We start from the raw sequence: 27,845 nt of genomic DNA, 5'->3' as shown, positions 1-27,845 counted from the left end.
ATGCCCCTACTCTGTGGGCCACACCTGCTCTATTACCCCCACTCTGGGGCTACTCTCCTGCCCACCCTCTCTGGGCCAACTCCCACCCCCTCCCTGGCGCCTCCAGTGCGCAAAGGTATGCCTGGTCCCTGTGCCTGGCCCTAAATCAAGGTATGCCATCAGGATGTGGGGGCTGGGGTTTTAAGGAGCCCCTCCCTGCCTTTTACCGGGGATGCAACTGGCCTGGCATTTCTGGGGAGCTTCCCCACCACGAGAAGCCCCACCAGGCCATCCTTTCCCAGCAGGGTACAGTTTCAAGTCATACCCAGGACCAGGAGCCTCCCAGATGCCTGAACATGAACATTAAATTTCTACGAGTGGTGGCAGCTCAAAGCCTGATAATTATCTAGATCATACCATGGGTGTGAACTGTTGGCTTAAACTCCCCTCAGGGTTTTGAAATATTTTCCTTATCTTGTCAAGGGTTTGGTATTCATTTTTATAAACTACTTGGGACCATTTCTGTTTTTGAGTGCAAGCATTTAAGTTGGAAAGTAATTTAATTGCCTTGGAAAAAAAAGGTCTTTCCCATATTGCATGTTGGGCTGGCTTGCTTACTTGCTTCCATAGAAATAAATGTGTTACAAGGCATTTCAGCAAATGGGTGATGGTCTAATACTGCCCCCACCCGGTCCCTATGTGGCAGGATTGGGCCCCATGCCACCCTGCATGCCGAGTCTAGCATCCAGGGTCACAGCCCATGGAACTCCCCACAAGATCTGTAGGGAGCTGTATGGACTGGATTACACAGCACTGAGGGCTGGATCTGGCCCTCAGGCTGAGAGCTGAGCACCCCATATCTAACAAGCATTGTTGGCACTGTAGCTTTGGGTGTGACCTTAACAACCAGTACATGCCCTTGAGCTCAGTGTGACTCTCTGTGGGTGCACGGATTCACTTGGGCAGTTTTCTATGGAAGATGTGGCTGGTGTGGGTTGAATAAGATATCCAGCATAGCTTTGCTGGTCTACAGAAGCTTACTGGGACTCGGTGCTCCCTTCTACCATGCTGCTGTGCCTGGCCTGCTATTAATATTTATGAGAAATGTGAACTCTCTGATTCATAGCGTGGGTAAGTATCAGTCAATGAGTCTCTGATTTATTTTAGCTCTGCAGTCGTCCAGGCTTTAGCACAAGGAGTGAAGAAAGCAGACTCAGACCCTTCTGTGAAAGCTGTTGTGATTTGTGGGGCAAATGGGAAATTTTCTGCAGGTAAGGCATTTTTCTTCAGGTAGGTATGGATGGAGAGTTCCTGTTTATTCTTTGCCCCTTTGAAGACTCTGGAAGCTTTTCCCTTTAACTGATGGGATCAAGATTTGACCCACAGAGAAGCAGTCTGTGGGTCATATGACTTTACTGGTAAATGGTAGAAGCTGCAGTGCACACCTGCATGCACCCACTGAGTCACTACTTTGATGTCCCATGGAAGTCCTGTTACAGTCACTACAGGTATCCTGGTGACAAATTCTGCAGTTCTTCAGAATAGCAGCAGGGTCTGGGGTATTTCGATGCTTGTATTATTCTAGCCATTCACCATCTACAGGAACCTGATGTATCTTTAATGTGGTGTTTCTCAGAAATTGACCATATAGGATCCTTTTTCACCTCCTTACCCATGGTTCACGCTCCCAATGGGTGACACTAAATATAAGACGTATTTTCCTTTGTATTTGTAAACAGGGGCAAAGGACGGAGCCCATTGCAATGAGCCCATTGCTTGGGAATTACAGTAGTGTCGTGACATTGATTTGTGATTACTGCACACACTTATAGTTATTTAGCCTATACCCCAAAAGACAGAAAAGGCTAATAATAGGTTTTGTCACATAGGGTCCTGGACACTGTGCAGGGGTTTGATTAGTTTTACCTTTCTTCACCATCTTTGACCTGCTTGACAAGCCTGGGAATCAGGATTGCTGTCTTGCAAGTTCAGGTCTGACTTGGACTCCATGGTATTTCAGCTGGGTTGAGTTGCCTAGAAGGAAGGGGCGTGATAGGCAATCCTTTCCCTGCTGTGTTTTTTTTTTTGTGTGTGTGTGGGTTTTTTTGTTGGTTTTTTTTTTTTACAGTCTAAGTTCCTCTGTGTTTCATCAGGTGCTGATATTCGAATGTTCTCCTCCCTCCCGCCAAGAGACAGACCTGCTTTGGCAGAAACAGTCTCTCTGATAGAGAGAAGTCAGAAGCCAGTGGTGGCTGCCATTGAAGGCGTGGCTTTGGGAGGAGGCTTGGAAGTAGCACTGGGCTGTCATTACAGGATTGCACATGCACAGGTAGGATGTGATGGTAACAACAGAGTTCAGCAATGGGCCACAGGTACGCAAGGTCAGGTTCTGTACAGGGGTGCACGGAGTACAACAGGGTGATCTCTCACCTTGAGGTTTTCGCAGGAGCCACAGTAAGGCCAGAGGAGAGGCTCTCATCTTACTGCCTCATCTGCATGCCTAGGACTTCACAGTATTTGTTCAGACACCCCCATTCTTCACCTGCTTTTCCACCACTTCCCTGTATGGCTCACTTGCAGCTCACTCTAGGTCAGTGCTGAGAGCTGCCTGAGTGCTCATCCCATGATTTTCCTGCCCTGAGGCACAGCTGACATGGGCTCCCTGCTGCACTCTATTTCCGGGCGTTCAGGATCAAGGCTGATGCATGCTAAGCAGTGTTGGTGCTGTTGTAGTACTACACTGTTATTTTTAGATCTGCACAGTTGGAGACAGCCTGTTCCTGGAGGGGCATTCACTAGCTTCTGCTGAGTTACCAGGACACAGCCCTGGAGCAATACTTCCATGTGAAAATGCTTGTCTGTTAACGTGCTGACTTTAAACCAATCATTAAACACTTCAGCCTTCCCTTAAGAATGGCATTAATGGTTTTTGGGCATTTTGTCATTTTAATGAGGTCACTGGGTCACCAATTAATTAACCCCTCCCTCTAGCCTTGTTGTATCTCAGCAGAACACTGTCTTTTCCATCACACTATTGGGATTAGTGGGGAAATAGCAAAATTTCTAACCAATAATCCAGGCAGATTTTGGTACACTACTGGTGATGTGGACAATGACATCAATAGCTTAGGCAACCTTAACGTTTCAGTTCAAAAGGACCTTTTCTAGATGCTGTTAGCTCTTGCGTATTTCTGTGTTGTAAGTCTGACATGTTCATGGTTGTCTTCAGCTAAGGAGCACATTTTAAATTTCTTTTTTTGCTTTGCTTTCTTTTTTTATTTTAGGCCAAAACATTTTTTGAGTAAAAACTGTGAAAAAATACCCTTCTGCCATTATAAACACATGTTGCTTACAGAAACAGTGTTAAAAGGAAATTGTGATAATACATTCTAGCTTTCAAAGATTAGGAGTTGCCAGAATTAAGATTATCTGTACAACAAGAATCACCCCCCTCATACAGAGGCATGAATAATACTGTTTTGCCTGGCATTTCATTGTCTGTGCCATGGCCGGGAAAAGAGTTAAGCTCTCCCGGTTCCCATCCAGAACATGGGGGGGGAAAAACATTTGCCTACATCCTAAAATAGAGGATTGAGGGATAACTCAATGATAAGAGCTGTTGTTTGTATGGTATTTGCTAGTTCCCATTACAACCAGCAGATACTACTTCTGTGCCTGCTTCCTCTCTGGGGTTTTAGTCCTGTGCCTATCCTAGGAGCCCATTCAGTCTAGCTGGCCTGTAGAAAGCTCTGTGGAGCTCAACTGTCCTCAGTATAGATGAAACACTGAAGCGTTTTAAGGGCAAGTCTCTAAAAAGCTGTATGGAACATGTGCAAATTTTGTGTTTTTTCTAGAGACTTATTAGTCAGCCTTAGAAAGAGATTTTAATAGGAAAAGCCACTGCCTTCATCTGGCTGCTCTTCCATTCCTATAGTTCAATATAGGGAGGTGTTACAGCTTGTTCAAAGAGAAAGTTATTGCAAAATTTAAGATGGCAGAACCACTGATCTTTCCCTAACCTAAGTTTTAGGAAATGGCTGGACCCTTTTCTCAGAAACAAAAAAAGGAAAATTAGCCTGGGGCACAGACTTGACACAGGCTGAATCAGGCCAGGAAGTTAAAATCTTGTGAATTTATAATCAGTTAAATTGAGGGGATTATTAAAGCCACCTTAACCCAGAGGCCTGGCTGCCAGCTTTATCCATAATATATTTGTAACAGAACAGCCTTAGGGCCACAACAAAGCAGTAAGAACTGAAAATTTGGTAGGGAAATAAACCCTTGGTCACAAATCTGTCTCCAAGACTCAGTGAAAACTTCATTGGCTTGCTTGAGTTATGTTGGTGTAAAGGCATTGCCCATACATAGTCACCAGTAGTTGGACGCAGTTGGCCATGCAGGGTTTCTCTGGCACTGTGCAGGCTTGCATATATCAGCTGAATGAAAATTTACCCTCCTGATAGTCCACTGGTCTTTTTTACAAACCCCCTAAGAACCTCGGTTTCTCCCCACTGTTCTGCTACTTGTCTGAAGGAGCAGTCTAGGGTTAGCCCCTAGAACAACTCCTCATTCGTGCAAGACTTAGTTCTACCTGCCCTTGCACAAGACTTCACAGCTGCAACAGGGGAAACCTCTAACTTCCAGGGATCTCACTCTTGGTTTGTAAAAAAAAAAAAAAAAAAAATTATTATAGGTTCCCCTGCTTCTTCCAAAGAAGATGCCAGCCTGATGTATCAGTTGCTCTGAAATCGCACTTGACCACAGGTGCCCTGGCAGCTGGGGACCAGGATTCGCAGCAAGGCATGGGAGATTTCAAAGACCATTCCTTCCTGGCAGGCGCGTCCTAAATACCTAGCAAGATAATTGTCCTCTCTGGAATGTATTTGTGGTCATGTGAGGCTAATACGTGTGTACCCATCCCAGCATCTGGCTGTTTCCATGCTGGTGCCTGGAAATCTGGGTTTCTCTGTGGCTCTTCCCTTTGGAATGCAGTTGGCTATTGACACCTGAAAGCAGGGATTGACAATATCTAGCCCATGGGTTGGGTCCAGCCTAGAGCTGGAGGGCTTTGGCTTGACCTCCACCACTTGCTGGCCCCAGCCTGCTCCCTGGCTGTGCTTCCAGCTGGTGGCCAGCTGTACCAGGCTGGAGAGCTGCAAACTGCATCTGTGCTGCTTCTCTCCACTCCTACCTACCCCCTACACCTCTCAGCTACATTGCGGGCACAGCTGGAAGCTGCTGGCCCCAACAGCTTCTGGGGCCCAGCACTGCAGCCAAGGGAAGGAGGGGTGGGGAGAAGCAGCAGTGGTGCAGTTGTTGCAGCCTGTAGCTTCTTAAAGGTGGCCAAACACTGCCTAAGGGCATTGGCACAGACTACCTTAAAGCCAGTATAAAGGCACTTAAAACAAGAGCAGTCATTAGTTAAGAGATGTTAAACTGCCATAAGTACCCTCCAAATGTTTCAGTGTTAGGCCATTCTAGCTGAGGTTTCTCTTTGATTTGTTTTGCCCGAGTCATTCCAGGGTGTTGTATGAATGCACTCCCTTTCATTCCTCCAGCATCCCAGGATGCTCCATGTCCATCCCTTCGCACTCCTCTGCTCCATGGGCAAACTTGCAACCCTTCTAAACTCTACTGCTCAGCAGGTGATGCTGGCTGCAAGCCAACACCCCCTCCCACCTCCAGCGGTGTGATCCTGATGGCTCTGATCACCCAGGTTCAGCATTTTCAGTTTGTGCCTGAGCTCTGAGCACCAGCTGTAGCCCATTGCTTTGCCTCTTGCTCTAAGATTTGCTATCCTCTCACTCCCACCATTAGGTATGTATGCATGTGCCATAGCTCTCTGACATGCAAATAGCTGTTAGCTAGAGAGAAACACTTTTGTCATCTATTCAGGCTGTAACCTCATTGGCAAGTTTTTAATAAGCTCCATCACTGAACTGCAAACCTGCAGGCCTACAGAATAACATGATCAGCAGTAACATGAGCAAAATGAACACAGGAAGGACTTGCACCTGGGAGCAGCTTAATCAAACTCTGGACAAATGCCTAAGCATGATAGCCTCCAAATCCCCAAATCCTTCCTACTTTTGGGGCAGACTTGCAACAGCCTTGCTTTAAATGCTCATGTGCATGTAGAATATGCTGTGAGAGGTTGCGTGTAGGCCTGTTACAGATTTGCTGCTTTAAAACTTTCTGCATCTCCTACAGCAGCCTGGAGTAGAATGGCATGTGAGTGTATGTCTGTTTTGCTTGCGCCTTCTGGATGCAGTTTATAATCACTGCTCTCTAATCACAGCCTTTGCCTTTTTTTTTGCTGTAGGCCCGGGTAGGTTTTCCAGAGGTTCTCCTTGGGATACTTCCTGCTGCTGAAGGAACACAGCGACTCCCCCGACTGATTGGGGTACCAGCTGCACTTGACCTAATCACCACAGGTAAAGTCCTAGAACCTATCTTTTGTGAGTCTATGACAAGGAGACCATGATAGCCAGCTCCACCTAATGAAAGTCAAACTCTAGTCAGGACAAGGCAAATTGTACTTCCACATGGGCTAAGCCACTTGAATCAAAGAACAACTTGCCTAGCCTGTCTAGACGTTTAGAAGGCATTGGACTGAGCTTGCTACAGTTAAGGGTTATTAAGAAGGGAATTGTAAACACAACTGAAAGTATCATGATGCCCCTTGATAAATCCATGCTGCATCCACATCTTGAATATTGTGCCCAGTTCCAGTCCCCACACTTCAAAAAGGATATAGAAGAACTAGAGAAGGTCTGAGGATGACTGGGAGTATGAAGGGGCTTCCAGATGAGGACAGACTAAAGAAGCCAGGGTTGCTCAGTTTAGAAAAGAGGTGCTTGAAGGAGAGCATGATAGGAATTTACAAATAGTAAATGGCAAAGAGAAAGTAAATAGGGATTTATTAATTACTATCTCTCACAATGCAAGAATTAGGGGGTCACAAAGTGAAACTAGTAGGTAGTAAGTTGAAAACTAACAAAAGGAAGGTCTTTTTCATCCAGCGTGTCACTTAAGTGTGGAACTCATTGCCACCAGATGTGATGGAAGCTGATAGTTTAGCCAGATCCAAAAAGGGGCTGGTCACATTCTTGGAGGAAATGGGCATCTGTAGCTATTGAGCATTGGAGTGAGGACCACAGCCTCTGAATCAGAACTTCCTCAATTTTAAATATTGGAGGCTGCAAGTGGGAGAGCCACAGGGGGAAAAACTCTGGTCAGACCCAATTCACTCTCCCTTTCAGCATCCTCTGTCTGCCCCTGTGTGGACACAGGATACTGGATAAGAGGGATCTATTGTCTGACCCAGTAAATGGCAGTTTTTAGTACTGTAGTCTTAATTACAGTCTTACCTCTTTAGCTAGACAAAGACAAAATGTGTGAATAGATGATATATTGCATATTTGACTCTACCTCTGCGCACACTGTATGGCCTATCTACATGAAACACTGTTGTGCGTATGTGGGTGCAGACATGCTGGCAGATAGCGAGGTATCACTGTCAGGATAGAAGTAGCTGGAGCCTAATGGGCTCACTGAGAGAGGGAAGAAATAGCTTTGTATTCTCATGCTTTTTTATCAGAGGGAATTACTTTTCTGACTGTATGAACCAAACTACTGAAATATTTGGGGCATAGTGGGGCTGTTTAAACAAAGTCCCTGCTGTACCCTGCTAAGCTGAGTGGAAACAACTGGGGAAAAATAAGTTGTATAACCATGCTCTAAATTAAGTGTAACCTGAGAAAATTGGTGCTGGGTTTTCAGTAGTCTTTACAGCTAGATTCTCTGCATTTTTCTCATTCTGTTTTACCTACACTATAGCTGCTTTAGCCACTCTAGGACAAAGCCAATGAATGGGTTAGCTGGGAGCACATGACCCTGTCCAGTAGAACTATTGTGTCCCTGCCAGGAACACACTTCAGGCCTGACCAAATCGGAAGCTGTATCAGGTGGAATGGAGCAATATCTTTTAGAGCAGGACACTGAGCCCCTTTATTTCTCTGTTACAGGAAGACATGTGCTGGCAGCCGAAGCACTGAAGTTGGGCATAATTGATGAAATCGTAAAGGAAAACACAGTTGAGAGAGCCATCGAGTTGGCAAGTAAAGTCTCTGGTAAGGAGAGAAAGGCAGCATTGGTAACGATATTATTGGCAAGGGACAGCTCATCCTACCAAGTTACAGGTCCAGGAAGAGACTGCCTGGCATGAAACAGAACAAAGCCCTCTGTGAAAACGACGTGACCCTTTTCCAAATACCATCTCTATTCCCTTCCTCTTTGCTGAATTTTGAATTCCCTTGTTTTTTGGGTAGTATCTTTGAAGAACTTGGAAACACTGATGAGCTTCAGTGCATCCAAATTCAGATGAGGGCTTGGAGAGCTGCAACTAAAAGCAACAAGGATTCTGTACGCACTGTGCTTGGTAAGTATGTCATCTTCCATGTCCAGTGCTGCTTCCAGTCAAGGCTGAGATTTGTTCGCTAAGAGGATAGAGTGCACTTCCTGCCTAAAGTGTTGTAAGACCCGGCTTGCTGGTGTTATATGCTGCTCAGCTACACAATCAATACTGGCTGCTCTAAAATAATTTCCTTCCTCTAATGGAGGGACTGGCAGATCCCCAGCCAAATGTAATGGCCCCATGAATCTGTCCATTACTGCCCATTTATCTGCTCCTTTCGCCATCAGCTGTTGTTCCATTGCCATTCTGATGGGAAGCTGGATTGCAGAGAGGGGAGGTGTGTGAAGAGATTGTTTATGAGCTCAAAGTCACTGAAGGTGGTTCAAGGATGTGTATGCACAAGAGGATTCACCTTGCAGGAGGACAGGGAGAATTTATACCATTTTCCCACTTGGTGCCTCCTCCGGGATGATACGTTTATCTCCTGTTAGGAACCCTGTTGGAGCTCTGCACATGAAAGTCACGTGCTGGCAACCGTTGCCTCCTACCTTTCATAAGCAGCAGGTACTTTTCTACGTACACCTGTTCCCAGTGCAAAGAAGATTGCAGCTGCTTTTCCTGCTGCACTCCCTTTGCTAGGGAAATTTCCACTGGGCAGGGGGGGCTTATGCCAAGAGATCTATCAATGGGACCATCTTCCAGAGGGTGACTAGACAATCACATGCACCATATTTTTAATGCTATTTAATTTGTTGGTTCTTCCTCAAGATCAGTGTCTTGCAGCAATTTTCACGTTGGATTGGATTTTGGCCAAGAGTTTTCTGGCAGGGGTGATCTCCTGCAATAGATGCTCTCCCCTCTTTCTGTACTTCTGCCTTTTTCTAAGTTTGTTTTTGGTGTTCATAGTTCACAGAGAGGAATGAGTTACATGGGGAGTCCTTCTTTTACTCTTTTTTTTTTTTTTCAAACAACTAAGAACGGTCTAAATATAACACTCTACTGATATGTGGGTTAATGCATTTCGCTGTTTCTAAAAAAAAAAAAAAAAACCCAAAAAACAAAGAAACTTCTGTTCATTTATTCCATCTGCCTGTTTTGGATGCTAATTCCATATTTATCCCTCCTCCATCTATTGGGGGAGAAGAGACGTGTTACTGCTTTTCTTAGCAAACTCTTTCCAGCAAGCTTCAGGATCTCCCTAAAGTGTCCTCCAGACCCATAAACACCCTGGGTAGGGTCTGTACCAGTATTTGCAAATGACAACAGGGATAATGTAACCGTAAAATGCACTCTGGTCACTTTGCTGGAGTTGTCAAGCACTCTGATTTTCTGCCTATGCCTTTTGAAATCATGTGAAGCTCCCAGGCATTTCTATGCTGATTTTCTCTTCTATGTGAAGGTAGTTACATCTTCTGCAGTAGGTCAGAGTGATGAAGGCCAGGCTGACTAAAAATGGTGTTTGGAGAGGCTGGGTAGCTGATGCAGATGTCATCAAATCTATGGACAAAGATCAAAAATTTTGCAAATCCAATGAAAATTAGCACAGGGACTGATGAGACACTTCCAACCAGAAGAAAAGTTCACTTGAAGCTGGAAATAACTGAAAATAGCAGCAATGACTGTGCTGTTGAAAACAATTCTGCAATGTACAAACATGAGCAGGGTTGTTGGTTGTAGTCGCATTGGTCTAAGGCCATAGGCAGATGAGGTTCTTTGGGTAGATGTGATATCTTTTGCTAAACCAACTAAATAGCTGGCTGCAAGGTACCTGATTACGCTGAAAGAATAGGATGGACACGAGCCATGCATCCATCTGGAGAGCTTAGGGCTGTGATACTTACCTTCAGTTTAGCACTCTCTTCTGTCATAGTGTGACTAACTCCATAAGAAGAAATGCGACCGTTAGGAAACTGGATTGCTCTTTATTTATATGCAACCTCCAGGCCCTTGGCGCACGCGCGCGCGCACACACACACACACACACACACACACACACACACACACATATATATTGCACAATTCACTGGTGAACTACAAAATAAATTTAGTTTGGCCACATCTGCAAAGTAATTATCATGCCATAAAAAATGGCTATCCAGCTATAAAAAGAGCCAAACAGCTACAAAGTTAGTGCTTGAAAATGTGTAACAACTTTATAGTTGGTTTCTATCCAGCTGTCATTTGAATGTGTGGCAGGGCCCCCAGTTTCAGCACATGCTTCCCAACTGACTCGTGCATCTTCAGGGAGCTAGTGACACAGTTGGATGGGAAACACCAAGGCTAGAATCTGCTGTCTTTACATAGCACTTCATTTCAGCAGTGTTTTGTGAAGCACTTATTTTTCATGTAAGGCAGACAGTTTCTTACAGTGCTGCATGACAGCTGTCTGCTGTTGTCCCTTCTAGAATTTCCATTTTCAGTCAGATTTTGGCCAAGGATGGACAATGGTAGAATATCAGTTACAAAGAATCAAGCTGAAAACTGTTTTCCTCCCAAGCTTTGTTCTGTGCTAGTGCTGTTAATGGCTAAAAATCAGTCTTTTTGATTTCATACTGACATACCATGCAAGCTTTCCTTCACTGTTAGTTTACACAGTCCTTCATCAAACATTCTTACAGAATGCTCCTAGCAAAACACATTTACTCGAATACAGCTCAGGGTACGTGAAGATAAATGTACATGTAACCATACAGTGCCTGCAGGAACAGTACCTTAAATTACATATTCAGGAATAAAGCAAGAATGTTATGATGCAGATCAGGTAAGTTAACATAAGTTCTTCAAACCGTCTCCAGTGTGAACCTCAGACAAATTGCCCTTTGCAGCCAAAATAAACATCTTTATTTTTCAAAGTGTCCTTATAAAGAAGGAGGGAAGAGAACAACATTGAAAAATATAGGCAGGGGTTAATTCTTTGGAAACCTGCACTTACCAGTGGAATGTTCTTTCATTAGCTGCTCTTTATAAAATATCATTGCAGTACTAAGTCAAAGCTGCACAGTGCAGTTTTGTCCACCTGATGGCACCACAAAATTGGAAAATTGCCATCAGCACTTGTAGCAAACAGTACCAGTGGGCAGACCTGGGCTTTGATTGCTCTTCATGACTGATGTTCCGCGTGCTTCTCTGACCTGTATGAGACAATAGTTGCTGATCATTTGGTCAGCACATTTCTCTCTCTCTCCTTTTTTCATTGCCGTCTTTGTGGTAACAGTCTATCCTTGATCTGGTGTTCTCTTGCTCTCTTTGACCACATCTGTCACTCAGATGTGGTCTTGCCTGCAGTGTAGGAAAGCATACACTTCAGAGGCTGGCCATATTCAGAGCTAAGCAGAACCTGAGACAGATTTGGGTCTTGGCAGCTTCAGCCAGCATTAGGCTGTAGGTGAGAGAAATGACTAGGAATGCCTGAGTCACCGTTTGCCAATGATGTTAATTTTGCAAAGACACATGCATCTGTTCTGAGCATCAGAGAGCCTGTGGGAATCTCACATACAAACACTGATAACTCTAGGCAGATGTTTAGTGCTTAACAGTAACAACCATAGGTAGGCACTAAGCAACAGTTACAAGCATTCTGTAACCTCCCCAGCATCTTTGGGTAGGCTTCCAATATCTCAGCATCCTTTTAATCTCCCTTTGTGGCTCACCATTGGGACTGCCTTTCTCTCTAGGCAAAGAGGGATGTACCAAGTGCCCTCTTGAGCCAGCCTGCCTTCTGGACTGCTCAGAGGTGAACAGGAGGAAGCAGAGCACTTACCTTGCTGATGGACAGCATGCATTGACTTCTTTGTGTTTCTGTTCCTGGCCAGCTTGAAAAGGAGGGGCTTGATTTTAGGAGCTGATCATGAACCCCTGTATAGCAGTTCCATTTTTGGGCATCAGACCATAGGGCTAGTCCTGCTTCTTGTTCAAGAATTTTCCTGTTTGTGAGAGGCTATAGTTGTTTTGTCTTCTCCCTCAATACCCCTAATTACCAGGGTAGTCACTGTCCAAGGCCCTTGTTAAATGTTTCCCTGCAGGTACAATGTTGTCTCTTTCCACAGGTCCTTCCCAAACCAACAGCACAGTTGCACACAATTTCTTAGTATGTCTTATCCTCATTGCAGTTCTATTGAGTCATGAGATTCACATGTAAGGCCAACTCCCAAATTCCTGTTTTGTGATATAGATGAAAACTCACAAGGTATAGCTAGAGCTAAAGGATTGCAGAGAGATTCCTTTTTATAGTGAAAATATTTGGGAAAGGAGAAGGTTTAAAAATGAGACCATGAACCTTATGCTCAGTGAAATCCTCTTGTGCTAGCAGATTTAACCAAAATGTCTAGTCTCTGTAAGAAATCTTTCTTCAGATAAAATCGGATCTGAAGTGTGGCAATTTGCACCATAGGTGTTTTACCTTCTCTTTTTATGTTTAAAAGTTTTCAGTTGAAACATTTAGACTTAAAGACTTCTGGTTCCTGGATGTTAGTGACTTACTTATCCCATATCTGGGAAATCATCCTACCACATTCATCCCATTTCTCTCAGAGGCTCTGCTGTCTCTGGGGAAGGAGCTCATCTGAGGGACGGGCTACTTGGGGAGCTACTGTTATGGATCCACCGTTGTCCTGCTACTTGGGGAGCTGCTTTTATGGATCCACACTGCACTGCTCCTTTCCCTTCTTCTGAGCCTTCAGGGTGTTGAGCCAACTCTCTCATATCTAACAGTGCCAGGAGAACAGAAAGGCTGAGTGGGTACTTGCCACCACTGAAGCAGATGTGCATCCATAGTTGGGGTGATGTTGTGGGAGACAAGGCAACAGGGTGGAAGACCACAGAGAGCCTCTGTCAATGCCAGAGCACTGAGCAAGGAATCACTACCAGGATAGGCCCATAAGCTCTTCAGCTGTTGAGCTGATGTGCTGAGAGCAGCCTAGCGAGGAGCTCACCATGAATTGCTCTGTTGTGTTCCATGCAATGAGCACTGGGAGACTTAATTAGCTGATGGTTTGCATGGTGCTGTGCTGATGTCACTCTCCCTGTGAAAGCTTTGTAGCATTAACAGGATGCTTGTTCTGTTTGTGCCTCTGTCCTTACGCAAGCAAACTGCCATTGAGGACACTGGGATTGCCCGGATGGTGGTTTAAGCAATAGTATAACTAGGGCAGGGTGAGCAGGACACTAGCACCAGGCACCTGTTTGGAGGGATGCCTTTCACTCTCTGGTGCTCAGCTCCTCCTCTCCTCTTGCTCTCTGGTGCACAACAACATCTCTGCCTGAAGCACTGAGATGACTAGTTATGCCTCTGGGTGAAATAAAGGGCCTCAAGACTGGCCCCTGGATTATGTTTTTGAAAGGGATGAAGGGAATGTTGGTGTCTAAAATGCAACAGACTTTGCTTCATTCAAATCCCTTTTAGCCATCACCATGGCAACCACTATATCTTGTCACAAGTTCCATGAATTGGGGTGGCTCCTTGATTTGCCAGTTGCTGGCAGAGAACAACAGACTCCTCTCAGCTGTTCTTTTATGACCCTGGCACAAGCTTTTATGGGGGTGCAATGGGTTCTGATCCCTGATTTCCTGTCCCCAGTCACAGCTCCTACCCTGTCTCCTGTGCATGGCAGGAGAGGCTACTTTAGGATTAGAGATTGGATCCCAGTCGTTCCCTTTCAATTTGCTGGGATCATGATCAAAGGCTACCCCTTGCACTGACTACAGCCCCACCCATGGGGCTGACAATCAGCTGATTGTTGGCCCCAGGCAGGTTCAAGTATTTCCCCCACCAGAGAGTTTAAACCCCTTCCAACCCAAACTCCTCCATGATAAGCAGCTCCAGAAAGGCTGTTGAGCATGGGGGATGAGAGGCTCCCAGTGTGGGGAGCCGAAGGGCTTTCCCCACCAAGGGCTTTAAAGATTGTCGGCACCAGCAGCTGGAGACCTGGGTCTGTTCAGGGCTGATTCTGACCATCAGGTGATTGTCGGCCCTCCACCCTGGACCGCCCCAGTGCGTGGGTATGCCACACATTCAAGATAAGGTGCTGTACAAACCAGCCATAAAACCAGCTGTACAAACCAGCCATAAAACCAGCCATGTTCTCCATTGTATGCGGAACATTTTTATGTCTGGTTTGCCATTTTATGGCATTTTAAATTGAGTGCATGTGTAACATCCTTGTCATTTATGGCACAATTAACACAATTGTGGCATAATTGTAACATGCACCAGGAGCATTACTCCCCTACTTTGCTTCCCCATGCACTGACAAGCAATCCTATTGGACCCAAAGGAGCATTGAGAAATTAATGCTGCTAGATCAAAATCAATACCGAAACAAGCTACAGTTCCAAATCTTCCACATACACACCTGAGGACCCAGGACCCTGACTGGGCAACAAAGTGCAATGTACCCTGATTACTAAAGCAATATTAGGAATGGATGTTGGAGTTGTGTAGAGTGGATTGATGGAAAGGATGTGTTAAATGGCTGGTGACTTAGATTGCAGAATAAGTAACCAGTAGGCAACAAGAGCCTGTCTGCAGCTGAGAGGTGTTGCCTTAGGACATTGCTTTGCTGAGCATTCGAGCACTGGTTACAAATAGCTCTCCTGTGCCACGTGGAGTCCTCATCCACCAGACTAGATGTCAGGAGAACAGGGGACCACACTGCCTTTCCATAGCAGAAGGGGCAAACACCTGTCATGAGGCAGGGACCTAGCAGATTTTTACCGGGTCTGTATCTGTTTCTCAATATGCAGGTCAGCCACTAGGACCACGCAAAATCAGCCTGAAACCTGTTCCAGATCTGCCGCATATGGAAGCCATTCTCAGTGAGGCCCTTGTGAAGGTGAAAAGAAAAGCTCGCGGGCGTCTTTCTCCAGAGATGTGCATCCAGGCAATCAAGGCTGCTGTGCAACTGCCTTTTGCAGAGGGGGTTCAGAAAGAGAGAGAGCTGTTTAAGTTCCTGTTGGGATCAGGCCAAGCCAAAGCACAGCAGTATGCTTTCTTTGCAGAGAGATCAGTTCAGAAATGGACAACGCCATCTGGAACTTCCTGGAAAACTGCTTCAGCTCAACCCATCCGGAAAGCAGCTGTGATAGGTAAGGAGATGTGAGAGCCACCCTGCTTGCCTGCTCCCTGTGCCCGAGGCAACTTCCAGTATTAAAGAGAACAGAAAAATTGTAGCTGCCTGAGGTGAAAAGGAAGTGATATAATAATTGCAGGGGCCTTGGGTCCATCACAGCTCCCTAAAACCAGCAGAGTTTGAACAATTTCCTTTGAGCTGCTTTGGAGTCACTTAATTGCCTGGCTTCCCCCTTACTTTATTTGTGACTCTTTTCAGAGGATTCCTTCCACTAAGATTTTAGCCTTGATGGAAAAAGGCCAGACTTAGTCCTCACAGGCATCAATGTCTCTTAAAATCTTAGGATCAAAGGAAAGTACAGCTGGAAGGGACCTCATGAGGTCATCTGGTCCAGCCCCCTGCTCAAGGCAGGATTATCCTTGACTAAACCATCCCAGCCAAGGGTCTGTTGAACCTGCTTTTGAAAATTTCCAGGGATGGAAATTCCATGACTTTTTTAGGTAGCCTGTTCCAATGCTTGTTCCAACTCCTAGTTAAAAAGTTTTTTCCTAATCTCCAACCTAAATTTCCTCTTCATGGATCCACTATGCATACCTGTACTCCTGTAGGTAAAGTTCTTCTAGCACCCAAGACAAAGCACCCCACATATATATTTTATGAAGAAAAGGTTATCCACATAGTTGATACTAGCTGCTGTTACCTCTCTTGGCAAATAAATGAGGCTAGAACTCATTGCATACTGCTGGGTTATTTTTGTCATGGTCCTACTCTGAGAGAGTGTATAAACTCCTATCAGTTCAATTATGGCTTCACCTCTGTTTTATAAGTGGGTTATTTCTTTCTAAAATAGCATTGTACCGAGTTAATTCCATATTTTGAATAGATTTGTATAAAATTCTCCTCCCTCTAGTCTAGTTTTTATGTCAGTGCATGCATGTAAACAGTCACTCAGGGATATAGTAATACAAAACATGTTTTGACAGCTGCATTTTAAGATTTAATTTCATTGCAATTCATACTTGCCACTTTGCACCCCTGGAAGCTAGTGTCTTCTTTCAGTTGTTATAAGAGCAATTAAAATAAAACCTTTTGGATGCACTGCTTGGATTTCTAAAAAATATCAACCTATATTGCCCCTTGATATGCTGCACTCCACACGCTGGTTAGATGTGTAATAAGCTACTTGGTCACCAGTGCTTTTATGCTGTCTGCTTATGGTATACAGTAGCTTCTTTCTCTACCATGAAAACTGGCCCCTGGACTTAAGTAATTATTTTTTAACTTGACCCTACCAACAAGCTTGTGCTTCAATTGGCATAAGGCCCTCCAAGGGTATTATGTCATTTATGGAAAACAGCAGAATATACAATTTATCATGTGAGTGATGGCTGAGCAAGGATTGGTTGCCTATAAATATTACTTGTCTTATCTCACACAATTTGGCAGAAAGGTTTAATTTTATGATTTTGCAGGAAGGAATGAGTGACAGGAAGCACTGCCTAGACCTAGAGTTCCCTGCTGGTTGAGAGAGAAATCCCACGAAGATAAATGAGACCCAGTCTCCTATGGAAATTCCTAGATCTGATAGGCAGAGGGGGCTATTTTGATCATATAATGGGGCTACTCCAAGTTCAGTTGCTGTGTTTAAACTAGACCATATCTTTCAAAAAAAAAAAAAAGTCCAATCTCAGTATAAAAGCTTTCATTGATGGAGGAGCTGCCACAAGTCTTGGTAAGTTGGCCCTGTGGTTAGTTACCATCACTACTAAACTTTTGCACCTGATTTCTCATCTGAATTGGTCAACCTTGACCTTCCAGCCCCCAGATTTTGTTAGGCCTACATCTGCTAGGCTAAAGAGGCCTCTATTAACAAACTTATATTCTTCGCCTCTTTAGACTGTGCTAAAATCACCCCTACACCATTTCTGTGATAAGCTACATAGGTTAAATGGTTGAGTCGCACTCCAGGGCAAGTTCTCCAATCCTTTCATCTTTCTCATGGCTCTTCTCTTTACCTGCTCCAATTTTTCAACATATTTCTTAGACAGCTTTCCAGTGGCAGTTGCACCAGTGCCTGAGACAGGTAAACCTAACCTCCTCACTCCTACTCTGTGTTGCCCTGTTTAAACAATGAAGGATCATATTAGTCTTCTTGGTGACAGTATCATGTTCAGCTGCTTACCCACCATGACTTCCAGGTCCTATTCATTCATTGCTTCCCAGGAGAGTATCTCAGCATGAGATCTACATTCTGTGTTCCTAGAAAAATGAGCTTACATTTCACTCATTTAGGTGACCTTTCCATTTTGGAGGTTCTTGAGCAACATCTTCCACCTCTTTTGGTCCCATACCATGGTCACGGCTTGTTTTTCTCTGCATTCTTGTCCATTGTGTCATCTTGTTCTTCTCCTTCCTCTGGGTGGTTTTCCATCTATCTGATCTCTGTAGGATCCATGGCAGCATGGAGCCTCTCTGACACTGTGGTATGATGTGTCTATACAACTGCATTTTTGCCTGGATTTTGATATAGTCAAGCTGTTCCCAAGCCACCATCATAGAATCATAAAAAATTATGGATGGAACAAGGCTTTCATCCTTTTTAATGTCTCACTGTCTTGCATTCTCGCAGTGTTGCTGTTTTTCAATACACAGGTTTTCCTTGCTTTATGCGGGGTTTGTATGTAGAAATTCGCTCTTAGGCGATGACCTTTTTTATACTAAAAATTTGTTATATACGAAGTAAATTCACTCTTATGAGATCAGTGTGGTGGAAGCCCACAGTCAGCTGCTTTGTGCAGTGCATTGTGGGTGTGACACCAAAATACAGTCTCCTGTGTGGATCTGTGCTCCTTGCTTGTTGTCTGCGACATGTATTTCTATAGTTGCCATCCCCATTATGATAGTGCCCTGTGTTTGTGTGTACTGTCTGGTATTGGTGAGTACCAAAATTGTCTTGTAAAAGTGGTAGAAATGGGTCTGGGGGTCAGTACAGGGTCCCTATTTGTTACATTTTAAAGTAGGTTCTTTTTATGCAAATTCAAGTTATGCACCATTTTCCAGGAATGCATGTCTGGCATAAAGCGAGGGAAACCTGTACTGGTATTCCTCTAAAAGCAGAATATAGGAGCCTTGAAAAGTCTTTCAGTGTCCATCTTGAGAGTCCAGCACTCACTGTGAATGAGTATTGACCATACATACATAGCACTTCAGTTGTATTAAAAAGTCTTAATCTTAACTTTAATAGCAGCATAGCACTTTCTGAAATTAGATGTAGATTTTGCCCGCTGAATTCAGGCTTTGATCCAAGTATCACGCAGACCAGGACTACCCAGTTGGTGGCACCCAGGCTGCATCCAGCCCATGAGGGGATAACATGTGGCCCCTCGGCTCTCACCTGGCCACCACATTCCACCATCACTCCTGTTGTGGGAACCAAGGTCTCTGGCCTCCCTTTCCCCACTCCAGCTTTCACTTCCTGCCCTTGTTTCTGTCAGCTTGCTCTACTGACAACCATCAACATTTATTGGATGTATTGGATCATTTATCTTGCTTGCCTGGTGTACATTTATTTTGGGCATTTATTTATGTTTATTCAGGATTACGTGCTGGGCTCTTTGACCACATTGACAGGATGTGGCAGCTCTATTTTAGAGGATGCTCTGCACACCAAGTTGTCAGCATATCTGATGTTATTTGTATTTGTCGTGTTCACCTGCATGCCTGGTTATCTTTCAAGCTGTCCTTGATGGTGCTTCAAGAGTAGATGTTTAACAGCCTTGATGAAAGAACATGTCCCTGTCAGACATTTTTATTGAAGCTGCATGTTTCTGAGTTCTTGCTTCCAGTACAAATGGATGCTTTTTGGTCTCAGTGAAGATTCTGTATCAACTGCAGATCTTGTTTGTCTTTACTACATTCATTTAAGCATTGTATCACCTGTTCATGCTGGACTTTGTCAGAAACATTTTCACAGTCCATAAAGCACAGATAGACCCTCTGCATTTCCAGAAGTCTTTCACATAGTATTCGTAAGATACATATTGTTTCTCCAGTACTTGAATTTAGTATAGATTCAAATGGACTCCTGCTAATCTGTGAATCAAAGAACTCTTGAACTTAGCTTTGAATTTGACTTATAATTCTGTGCCTATTCATCCCAGTTCACATTTCTATGATGTATAGGTGGCTCTGTCTCTCTCTCGCTCTCTCTCTGTCATATATATATAATATAAAAAAATAATGTCACTACATCTATGCTTTGAGCTTACAATGTCATAAATTACGTATTAAAATGAATCATTATTTTTCACAATCTAAATATCTTGTGGAACTGATCAACAAGCACTGATAATTACTATTTGCTCAGCTCTCCAGCAAACGGATTTGTCACGTTGGTATTTACTCCACAATGAAATGGAGAGAAGAGAGGTTTTTATTTGTATGACAAATCTTTATTTGCTGACAAAGAGTTGAAAGGGGAACGATCTGATACACTGTTTGTGCTTCTGAAGCATGCTTCCGTCTGCTGCTGATGGCGCTGCCTTGGGTGTGAAAGATGCCAGGACAGCTCTGAAAATAGCCCCCAGTCTGGAAGATGAAAGCTTGATTTATTATAAATCAAAATGACTCAGAGGAAGTAAGACGACAGACCTGAATTCCTTAGCACATCGCTGCTGGGGAAGTGCAAATGTACTTCTAGTGAAAGGGTGCAATAGACTGCAGTCTGTGTCCTTGTTGGCCCCTATGGCTCTGCCACTTTCTTGCTCTGAGGCCCCTATGGCCCCTGTCATCTGAGCTGAGTTTGCTGTCATTTACCCCCTCCAAATAGAAGTTATTTTTCGCCATGCTCCTTGATGCCCCTCACATCTTGAGGACTCCCTGCCTTTCTTCTAGTACACTCTTCCTAGGATCACCAGCCAAAGCAGATCTAATCAGGGTGTCATTCGAAGTCCTCTTTTTCCTCAGTCTGCCCTTTGCTGTATGGATCAGTTTTGGAGAAAAGAAAATCCTGGAGCTCTAGGACAGCAAGGACTCAGTGGCTCCTACTGGCCTTTACCATCTTGCTTAGTAAATCTAATTTCATACCTGTTATTGAAGGATCAGACAGTGACTTGGGAACCCACAATCCTGAGTCAAAATTGAATTGGGCAAACTCGGGTCTTGTCCATAGGCTTGTGTCCTAGAGGACAAAGTGCCACAACTATGATAGTCTGTGACAGGGCATGTAAACTCTGACAGGGGAGTAAATGAGAGCTGAATTATTCCTCATGGATGCACCTTGAGGCAAGTAATTCCTTTTGTCAACACACCTGCTAAGGATTTAGCTTGCCTTTAGAAAGAGGCTGGGAAAGCTCAGTCACTGGGAAGTCTTAAGTTAAAAGGAAGCATCTGCCATCACTGTAGCCTGGACCTAGCCTGGACCCAGCGTGGAAACGGTTACAAAGGGGTTGTGTGTTTTGTCTTCGGTGCAGCTGGGGGGGTCTCTGAAGAGAAATGTTGAGTCTTGCTGCTTCCAAATTAAAGCCCAGTGTTACCCCAAAAGGTGTGGGACTAAGCTGAGGAGCTGAATAACAGAAGAGAGTGACCACACAGGCCCAGAATGACAGTTGACACTGGGGGCCAGAGGATGCCATGCCTTGAAGGGGTGCTCTGAGTGGTGCATGACATTCCTACCATCTCCAAATGCCAGCGGTCTTTGTGGCTCACCACTGGAAGGGAAAAGAGAATCTCCAAAATCCCAGTGCCAAACCCATCTCCAAGCCTCCATTGCATTCAGGAGATGTGAATGGGCAGAAGGACACTTGGAGCCATTTAAAATCATTTCAGGGTTGTTGGTTTTTTTTAATTCTAGGAGCACTTGCTGATTATGCTGTTGCAGATCTTATATGCTAAAGGGGCTTATGGAAGAAAAGTTTGGTGTCAGACACCAATCAAAGGTCCATAGTCAAACAGCTGCCTTTGAGCAAACGGCTGGGAGACTGAAGCATTTGCAAAAACATTGTTCTTGTCATTAAAACAGCAAATGTTCTGTATAGCACCTGAGCATGCAGGCAACACACGATGAGAGTTAAGTCACCGATTTTCTGCTCGTGGGGAAAACGCGCCACCTTGTTTGATCTGTGTTATTGGGACTTGAGCTTGTTTTACTGATGACATAATTTCAGTTATTCTCCATGAAGCTGCTTTAGATTAATTTTTTAATCCCCGTGGTTTGTGTGTCTTTGGCTGACTTTCATTCATAAACCTGATCAGCTGGCCTTTGTATTTAAAAAAAAAAAAAAAAAAAAAATCATTTTATAGAATTACTGCAGACCTGTTCTTATCTAGTTATGGCTTTATTCAGGTATTAATTGTGTTCAGATTCAGAGTCCACCTGTGCTTCCCAGGACTGCTTTTTTAAAGCTTTTTAAACTGTGCCAGCTTTTATTCTATGTGGTTTTGTTGGTATTGTTGTTGTTTTTGTTGTTGCTATTGTCATGGCCATTATGCGTAGCGGCCCCTGGCCATAGGCCAGGACTTGACTGTGCAAGGCACCATATGAACCAAGGAAAAAAAATAATCCCCTCTACAATGAGCTTGCAATGTAAGTAAAAGGAAAAGACACTGAGTGGATACAGACAGACTTGGGGGGTACACGGAAACAGTGAGATGGCACTGATCAGAGCAATTCGGCATTGATAGGCATCCTCACAATGGGTAGTGTATAGGAGAGCTTTGGAAGTGGATAATGAGGAGCTTTGAGGCTGTTTGGGGGACCTTTCCTTAAGCATGACAGAACACAAAAAATTACTGTTTAAAAATGTAACAAGTGGGTGAGGGATGCTGGCATCATTGGCCAGCTGGAGGTAGGAGGTGATATTTTGGTACTGAGCAGGAGATGATAGTAGGAAGGAATATCACGTGAATGGCTTGGATGGTGGAGCTGAGCCATGTATATTTGCTGTGATAGTGAACGAGGAGCTAGTGGAGGGATGCAGAGAGGGGTGATGTGGTCAGAATCGCAGCTAAATGAATCTGAGTAGATGCAGTATCTTTTGTTAGACCAACTGGGTAGTTGGAAAAAAGTTCTTGGCAAGGTTTTGGGCACAGTCACCCTTCTTTAGGCATAGGGAGTCTGCTGGTCTACAGAAGGGTGACTGAGCCCAAAAGCTTGCCAAGAACTTTTTTTCCAACTACTCAGATGGTCTAATAAAAGATATCACATCTACTCAAAGAACCTTGCCTACCTATGTCCTTCGATCAACACGGCTACAACCAAAAACCCAGCTAGCGGAATGATCTTCAGTGGCAGCCTCCTGGGTGGATGAAAGTGGAGCAAGACTGGATCTGTGAAGTCAAGGGAATAAGATATAATAGATGGGGGAGTTTGAGAGCCTGGACAGAGGTTTTAGCTATGTTGGTGAATAACACCATGTGTTAGAGAGATTACACAGAAAGGACCTGCAAGAGTTAGAAACAGCCTGGTTGTGAAGATGTAGAGGCAAAGCTGAAGATAGTGCCCTGCTGATGGGCATGAGTGACTGGCAAGGTGATAGTGTTCCTAGTGATTAAGAAAGGGGAAAGGGGGAAGCTTAACAGCTTGGGTTTAGCACTGCTGAGCTTGAGCTGATGGTTGGGCATCCATTAAGAGATGTTAAAGGCAACAGGCTGAGATTTTAGTGTAGACGGAAGATGGGTCTGGATTAGAGAGGCAGATCTGTGGGTCTTCTGTACAGAGATAATAGCTGACTTTGTAGTTGAGAATGAGAAGCACTTTTGCTCTGGGTGAAGGGATAGGGGAAGGTAGCCACAGTCCGAGCCTGGTAGAACACATTGGAGTGTAGGTGAGGAGGATCCTCTGAAGAATATACTGAAGCGGCAGTTAGAGAAGTAGGAGAACCAGGAGAGGAGAGAGGCATGGTAGCCAAGGGAGGACAAGCTTGCAGGAAGAGGATCCACCATAGAGAGCACTGAAGACAGCTGAGAGGGCATGGAGGATGAGGGTTTATTAGGAAGGGGCCACTAGAGACTATAGTGAGGGATTATTTGGTGGAGTGCAAGAGGTGGAAGGTGTAGCATGGAATTGGAGCTGAGGAACTCCACACAGCATGCACATGAAAAAAGAGGTGAAAGGAAAAGGGAGATGGACATTGGGTAGAGAGGCAGATGGCCTGATTAAATTCATCTAGTTTCCCCTGTGTGCATTCCCCTCTCACATATGTCTGTGCATATGATGCGTTTGAAGACACCACAGAGGGGGAGCGGAGGTAGTTGGTGAATTAGCACTCTCAGATACAATCTGCATTAACTCGACTGCAAATGGCTGGCTATTAGGGCATGCCCACATGCAGCCCTATCAATGGAGAAATGCTTTGTCTGTGGTGAACCCACTTAGAGACAGGTTTTGAGGAGTTTGTATGACATCACAGTAAAAGAAAGCACCTGAGATGGATCTTACCTGGCAACCACTTGAACACATCCATCCCCTTCATTATGTTGTCCTTTTATTTTTAAAGTGACTCCTGAAAAGTGTTGGACTGAGGTCAGACGGGGTCCAGCACTGTATAGTTCATCAGGCTGGGAGAAGACACCACAGAGGTAATGGAGCAATTAAGAGGAGGACCTGGCACTTCTGCATAGGTCCTGAACACAGGAGTCCACGGGTGCTAGCCCTACCTACTTGGAAGGAGTCAGCCAAATTCCCTTAAGGTCTTTCCTTTGCACCCCCTGAATCTTGCTCTACATGCTCTGTTCTTCTCTGAAGAAGGGAGCATAAGCACAAGCTGCCAGGCCATTGTCTTAACCCTGCTAAGGGAGCAGTGGCTCTACAATGGGGAGAAGGGGAAGATGGTAGATCTGTCTCCAAGTTCAGTCCCCTCTTGGCTCCCCATTGAGAATGCCAGCAGGGACACCACCTCAAGTCCAGTGGGATGCAGTTCTGTGAAGTGGCCAAGTATTTACCTGAAACTGGACTGGTACAAACGAGTCCTTTCTGAAAAACAATCAGGTAGCCCTTAAAATTAATTATCCCAATGAATAATGCCAAAGTGCAGCCACTTACCTTGTGAACAGCCCAAGACCTACAACCCAAGAAGCTGTCTTTCCCATGACCAGCTCCAAGCTGCCCAGTCCCTTCCTGGGTATTGCCTGGCTCCGAGTAGGGGGATGGAAGGGCACTGCTAAACCAAACAGCCAAGGAGTTTGAAGTTCTGTCTAGTGCAGGACCAGGAAGATCATGCTCTAGGTTTCACTGGGCCCCTGGTGTTTCTCTGGCTTGCACATAATACTTTCCATCAAGGATCTCACACACGTTACAAAGATAAGGATTAATACCCCAGTATGCAGATGGAAACTGAGCCAGCCTCAGGCCTCTTGCCCAGGATCAGACAGGAAAATAGTGGCAGAGCTGAGACTAGAATCCCAAGTTCCTTGACTTCTACTTCCATGCTCCAGCTACTAAACTGTGGTACCCCCCACATGTATAATGTGTGACTGGGAGAGGACATGAATGACGCTGAGAAACACATGCTTTAGGATAGATATCACTGTTGTTCTCCACTCTTGGACAGACAGCTGCTGACTTTTACATCTTTCTCTCTCAAACAAAACCTGCATTGCTTGTTCTTAGTGTTCCATTAATATTTTTCATCTATGCCTCTCTTGTTAAATATTCACAGAGAATTGCTTTCCAAAGCAGAAGTACCAAAGGAGCCACTGTTTACAGCTGTTTAATAACTCCTAACACTTACAGACTCCACTTCTCTGTTGTTTTTCACTAGGGCTGGGAACAATGGGCCGAGGCATTGTGACTTCTCTGGTAAAGGCCAAGATGTCGGTAGTAGCCCTAGAGCAGGACCAGAAACAACTGGACGTTGGAAGAGAAGCTGTGACATCTCTTCTGCAATGGGAGGCTTCAAAAATGCAGCAGAGTGGCCAAAGCCAGGACATCTGTGACCCTGCTCGTCTCCAGTTCACTCTTGACTTTGGTGCATTGCGGGATGTAGACTTAGTTATTGAGGCAGTGTTTGAGGACATGGCACTGAAGAAGGAGATCTTCCGGAAGCTGTCAACCATCTGTAAGCCAGAGGTCTTCCTGTGCACTAATACTTCAGCGTTGGATATTGATGAAATTGCTGCAGTCACTAGCCGTCCTCACCAAGTCATTGGCACTCACTTCTTCTCACCTGCTCATGTCATGAAGCTACTGGAAGTAATCCACGGTCGTCACACATCCCCCACCACCATTGCCACAGCCATGAGTCTGGCCAAGACCTTAAACAAAGTTGGGGTCTTAGTAGGGAATTGCTTTGGGTTTGTTGGGAACAGAATGATGGCTCCTTATGTAGAACAGGCAATTTTCCTTCTAGAGGAAGGTTGTAAGCCGGAAGAAGTAGACCAGGTTGTAGAGGGATTTGGCTTTCATATGGGCCCTTTTCGAATGTTAGATCTTGCTGGGCTTGACGTGGGCTGGAGATCTCGAAAGGGGCGAGGCCTGACTGGACCAAAACTGGCTCCAGGAACTCATGCTCGCCAACGTGGGAGCAGGAGATATAGCCCCCTGCCTGATTTCTTGTGCGAGCAGGGAAGGTATGGCCAGAAGGCAGGAAAGGGCTGGTACCTGTATGAGAAACCTGGGGGTAGGACAGCTAATCCAGATCCCTGGCTGTACAACTTCTTGTCTGAGTATAGAGAAACCCATGGTATTAAAGCCCGCTTTGTAGACCAGGAGGAGATCCTGGAGCGCTGTCTGTATGCCCTCATTAATGAGGGCTTTCAGATCTTAGCGGATGGGACAGCATCTGCCCCAGAGGACATTGATGTCATCTATATCTATGGCTATGGGTGGCCAATGCACAGGGGTGGACCTATGTTCCATGCCTCTACTGTTGGACTCCCCCATGTCCTGTCGAGGCTACAGAAATATTCTGAGGCCCATTCTGACATTCCCAAACTGAAGCCCAGCCCCTTTCTGAAGAAGCTGGTGGCCCTGGGAAGCCCTCCCCTGAGAGAGTGGGTGTCCCATGTGGGACAGCCCAGCAGTAAGCTGTGACTGCACAATAACCTACTCGACTTACAGTTGCCTCTCTACAGGCAACAGGCACTTCTCAGCACTGTAACTGGCCTCTTTCCAGTAAAAAGCAAGACACAGTGGGCTCACCAGTAATGTCACTGCCCTTTCTGTAGCTTAGGCCAATGGAATAATTTCAGCCCCTAAAACTGTTTGAGATTGAAGAGAATAGATGCACCAATCAATGGTAATTGATGCACTGTCCTTGATCATGCTGCTAGGAGTCCCCATTGCCCCCTCGTGCTACCACTCTGGGCCTGTCTCACTTCACCTGACTGACTCCATTCATATGACCACAGGCGCATCTTTCACTGCCAGCCCCCTGGCCTCTCCCTCTTGCTGAGGGAGGGAGCAGCCCTTGATAGCCAGCAAGGCAGTTCCAAGCAGGTTAGGGGAGATGGAGCCAGCCACCATTCCCTGTAGGCATCCCAACCCAGCTCTGCCTTGCAGCCATGGCAGGTCCTCTCTCCTTCTTGCCAGAGTTTGGAAGTGGCTCCAGATGAGAGCCACCTGGGAAGGGATGGACCTCTCCCTCCTACAGGGAACAGGCAAGGGGCAGTAAATTATAATGAAGGAAGAGGGCAGGAGGAGATATAAACCAAGTATGAGAGTGAGGGCCAGCACCTGGCACCTACCCCACCCCAAAAAATCACAGGAATAAACACTTGCAGTTGCAAAGAAGAAAAGTACCTGATTGTAACTCACTTGTGAATGCCTGCTATTTGGCATCTGGCTTTCTACTCCCAGAGCCTGTCCCCTGCCCTCCTGTCTTTTCCCCCAGACTGAAGTGCCTTCTCTCATTTACAAGTCTGATTCTTTTATCTGCCCTTCATCAGCAATATTTTGCCTGCCTCCAAAAGACCTAGCCAGAGGGTTCTGTGTGCTCTGATATATGGGATAAAATGCCTTATATGATCCATAGCAGTGATTCAGCAGGCAAAGGACTCACTAGAAAATAGATGGGCTCCAGAGCTCTGCGGGCAGGAGCAGTACTATGGGTAGGGAAGGTGGCCAAAAGAGCAGAAAGAAAAATATTCCCATTTGCTTCTTGAGCTTAGCACTGCACAGGATCAGGACTTCGTGTTGATCCAAGGGGGTGTGGGATGCACAGCTGCTCGTTTCAGGGAAGTCCATCTTGTAAATCGAACCTTCTGTTTCATTGATATTATAATAAAATGATTCTTGCTTTCTGTCTTCACAGTTATTGTATTACTGTAGCTGTCAGCATTTTTGCTTCCACATGTTCCAGTCACTTCTTTGTCCTGTGGTAGCAGCTCTATTTCCTGTTGGAAGAGTAATTAGTGATACAGAGCCTGTCTCGTGTTTTCATAATGTA

General features: G+C 45.1%; 1 protein-coding gene across 1 annotated transcript; it reads left to right on the top strand.

The window, feature by feature from the left end:
* EHHADH (enoyl-CoA hydratase and 3-hydroxyacyl CoA dehydrogenase) lies at positions 1-27,707 on the top strand. Its single transcript, XM_059731827.1, has 7 exons — positions 1-115; positions 1,116-1,250; positions 2,133-2,308; positions 6,302-6,413; positions 8,007-8,111; positions 15,137-15,478; positions 25,221-27,707. The coding sequence occupies exons 1-7, from the start codon at positions 1-3 to the stop codon at positions 26,489-26,491; spliced, it is 2,256 nt and encodes a 751-aa protein (XP_059587810.1). The 3' UTR covers positions 26,492-27,707.
* Positions 27,708-27,845: the final 138 nt, after the last annotated feature.

Source organism: Alligator mississippiensis, chromosome 7 (assembly GCF_030867095.1).
Source record: "Alligator mississippiensis isolate rAllMis1 chromosome 7, rAllMis1, whole genome shotgun sequence".
NCBI lineage: Eukaryota > Metazoa > Chordata > Crocodylia > Alligatoridae > Alligator > Alligator mississippiensis.
Note: the sequence above shows the minus strand (reverse complement) of the source record. Positions and strands in the feature narration are given on the sequence as shown.

Coding starts and splice junctions, on each gene's coding strand:
- EHHADH (XM_059731827.1), top strand. CDS start 1: ATGCCCCTACTCTGTGGGCCACACCTGCTCTATTACCCCCACTCTGGG. Junction 2,309..6,301: donor ACAGGATTGCACATGCACAG/GTAGGATGTGAT, acceptor TTTTTGCTGTAG/GCCCGGGTAGGTTTTCCAGA. Junction 15,479..25,220: donor CCGGAAAGCAGCTGTGATAG/GTAAGGAGATGT, acceptor GTTTTTCACTAG/GGCTGGGAACAATGGGCCGA.